Source organism: Callionymus lyra, chromosome 7 (genome assembly GCF_982586985.1).
Source record: "Callionymus lyra chromosome 7, fCalLyr1.hap1.1, whole genome shotgun sequence".
NCBI classification, from domain to species: domain Eukaryota; kingdom Metazoa; phylum Chordata; class Actinopteri; order Syngnathiformes; family Callionymidae; genus Callionymus; species Callionymus lyra.
Window position 1 is genome coordinate 2,500,730 of NC_141824.1, and position 2,500 is coordinate 2,503,229.

General features: G+C 46.2%; 1 protein-coding gene across 7 annotated transcripts in view; it reads right to left on the reverse strand.

Moving 5' to 3' along the window:
- gramd1bb (GRAM domain containing 1Bb) overlaps positions 1 to 2,500 on the reverse strand; it is a 104,454-nt gene that overhangs the window by 13,573 nt on the left and 88,381 nt on the right. For all 7 annotated transcript variants that reach the window (XM_087795464.1, XM_087795463.1, XM_087795465.1 and 4 more), the window contains 5 exons: positions 2,326 to 2,429; positions 2,164 to 2,259; positions 1,996 to 2,076; positions 966 to 1,081; positions 762 to 912 (listed from right to left, as the gene is read on the reverse strand). In XM_087795464.1, the coding sequence (XP_087651590.1) occupies positions 762 to 912; positions 966 to 1,081; positions 1,996 to 2,076; positions 2,164 to 2,259; positions 2,326 to 2,429 (548 nt within the window). The remainder of the gene's footprint in view (positions 1 to 761; positions 913 to 965; positions 1,082 to 1,995; positions 2,077 to 2,163; positions 2,260 to 2,325; positions 2,430 to 2,500) is intronic.

Consider the following 2,500-nt stretch of genomic DNA (forward strand, 5'->3'; position numbering starts at 1 on the left):
TGCTATAGTTCTCTGAATAACTCTTCATATGTTATGTTAACATACCAGGTTCTCACTTCATGTAACGTAACATTATTCTGTTGTTGCCTCTAGTTTTATTTTAAATATCTTTCAAGATCACATGTCTGTTCTTGGATTTTATCAAATCAATTTCTCCCAAAACCACGACTTATACTCCAGTGCGACTTATATATGTTTTTACTTCTTTATTATGCATGTTATGTCTGGAGATACTTATAGTCCGGAAAATACGGTACTTTAAAAACATATTTAATTGACTTGTTTCTTTAGAATCCTTCAATACAATTCTTATTATTGTTCATATTAAAATAATAATAAATGATCAGATTTACACAAAAGCTTATTTAAGAATTTATTTTTATTTATCGATTGTTTGCGAGACGGCCCCTAAACACTCACAGTATATAATGTGGCCCCTAAACACTCACAGTATATAATGTGGCCCCTAAACACTCACAGTATATAATGTGGCCCCTAAACTCTCAAAGTATATAATGTGGCCCCTAAACACTCACAGTATATAATGTGGCCCCTAAACACTCACAGTATATAACGTGGCCCCTAAACACTCACAGTATATAATGTGGCCCCTAAACACTCACAGTATATAATGTGGCCCCTAAACACTCACAGTATATAATGTGGCCCCTGAGGAAATGTATTTGCCCTTTTGATTTATACGGTGAAAAAAACCCACTGCATTGTTCAAGTACACGATACTTTCTGACACCTGGACTCACTGTGATTGGCGGGTTGTAGTTGCCTTTGATGTTGTTCTGCACCTTCTTGTGCAGGTGAGTCGGGCTCGCGTCGGGTTTAGCTTCGGCGCTGCTCTTCGACATGTTGTCGTTGTTGATCTCGTTCTCCTCGTTTGGAATCTCTTCGCTGAACCTGAAGCGCAGACGTTCAAACCTCAGCATCCAGACGCTGCAGCTTCGACTCACCCCATGGTGTTGAAGTCGTCGTCCGGCGGAACGTAGTCCTCGTCGTCGCTGGTCAGACCCAGTTCGTTACCGTAGCACTGATGGACGAAGTGCCAGAGTTCTTTAGGGCAGAGAGGCTGAGAACGAACACAAGAACCTTGTCATGATCCGTGTCACTCAAGTGTCACTCAAGTGTCAGTCAGGTGTCACTCAAGTGTCAGTCAAGTGTCAGTCAAGTGTCAGTCAAGTGTCACTCAAGTGTCACTCAAGTGTCGCCCAAGTGTCACTCAAGTGTCACTCAAGTGTCACTCAAGTGTCGCCCAAGTGTCACTCAAGTGTCACTCAGGTGTCGCCCAAGTGTCAGTCAAGTGTCGCTCAAGTGTCGCCCAAGTGTCACTCAAGTGTCAGTCAAGTGTCACTCAAGTGTCACTCAAGTGTCGCCCAAGTGTCACTCAAGTGTCACTCAAGTGCCACTCAAGTGTCAGTCAAGTGTCAGTCAAGTGTCAGTCAAGTGTCACTCAGGTGTCACTCAGGTGTCGCCCAAGTGTCACTCAAGTGTCATTCAAGTGTCGCTCAAGTGTCATTCAAGTGTCGCTCAAGTGTCATTCAAGTGTCGCTCAAGTGTCATTCAACTGTCGCTCAAGTGTCGCCCAAGTGTCACTCAAGTGTCATTCAAGTGTCACTCAAGTGTCACTCAAGTGTCACTCAGGTGTCGCCCAAGTGTCACTCAAGTGTCATTCAAGTGTCGCTCAAGTGTCACTCAGGTGTCACTCAAGTGTCACTCAGGTGTCGCCCAAGTGTCACTCAAGTGTCACTCAGGTGTCGCCCAAGTGTCACTCAAGTGTCATTCAAGTGTCACTCAAGTGTCACTCAGGTGTCACTCAGGTGTCACTCAGGTGTCACCCAAGTGTCACTCAAGTGTCACTCAGGTGTCGCCCAAGTGTCACTCAAGTGTCATTCAAGTGTCACTCAGGTGTCGCCCAAGTGTCACTCAAGTGTCACTCAGGTGTCGCCCGAGTGTCGCCCTTGTTTTGAGGCAGGTGTGACGTACCTTGTCCAGCAGAGCGTTCTGCCACAGTCGGAACATCATCATGTACGTTCGGTCTCTGGCGCCGAACGACGTGAAAAAGTGCTGAACAGGAAACAGAAACAAAGATGATGAAAAATGAAGTATTTCTGTCAAAACACGTCATCTTCAGTTCAAAGGAACGTCTCGCACCTTCTCGTTGTCCGTGCACACCTGGATGGCGTTGGGGATGAGACGCGCCGTCTTCTCCTTCGTCATGGAGCAGATGTCTTTTAGCCGCACCGTCAGCTGGACGCACGGCCAAACACACGTCACGCGCTGATGACATCACGAAGCAGGAAGTGACCAACGTACCAGAGTTTCCCAGCGAAAGATGTTGCTATAGAAGCAGATCCAGTTCTCGGAGAGGTAGAGTCGCCCCTGCAGCAGGATGTCGCGCTGCAGAGCGCAGGAGTAATCTGAGGACAGACATGAGCACTTCCTGTTGGCCGAGCTTTTCATTCATTACTGAATTATTGTCCGATTTTTT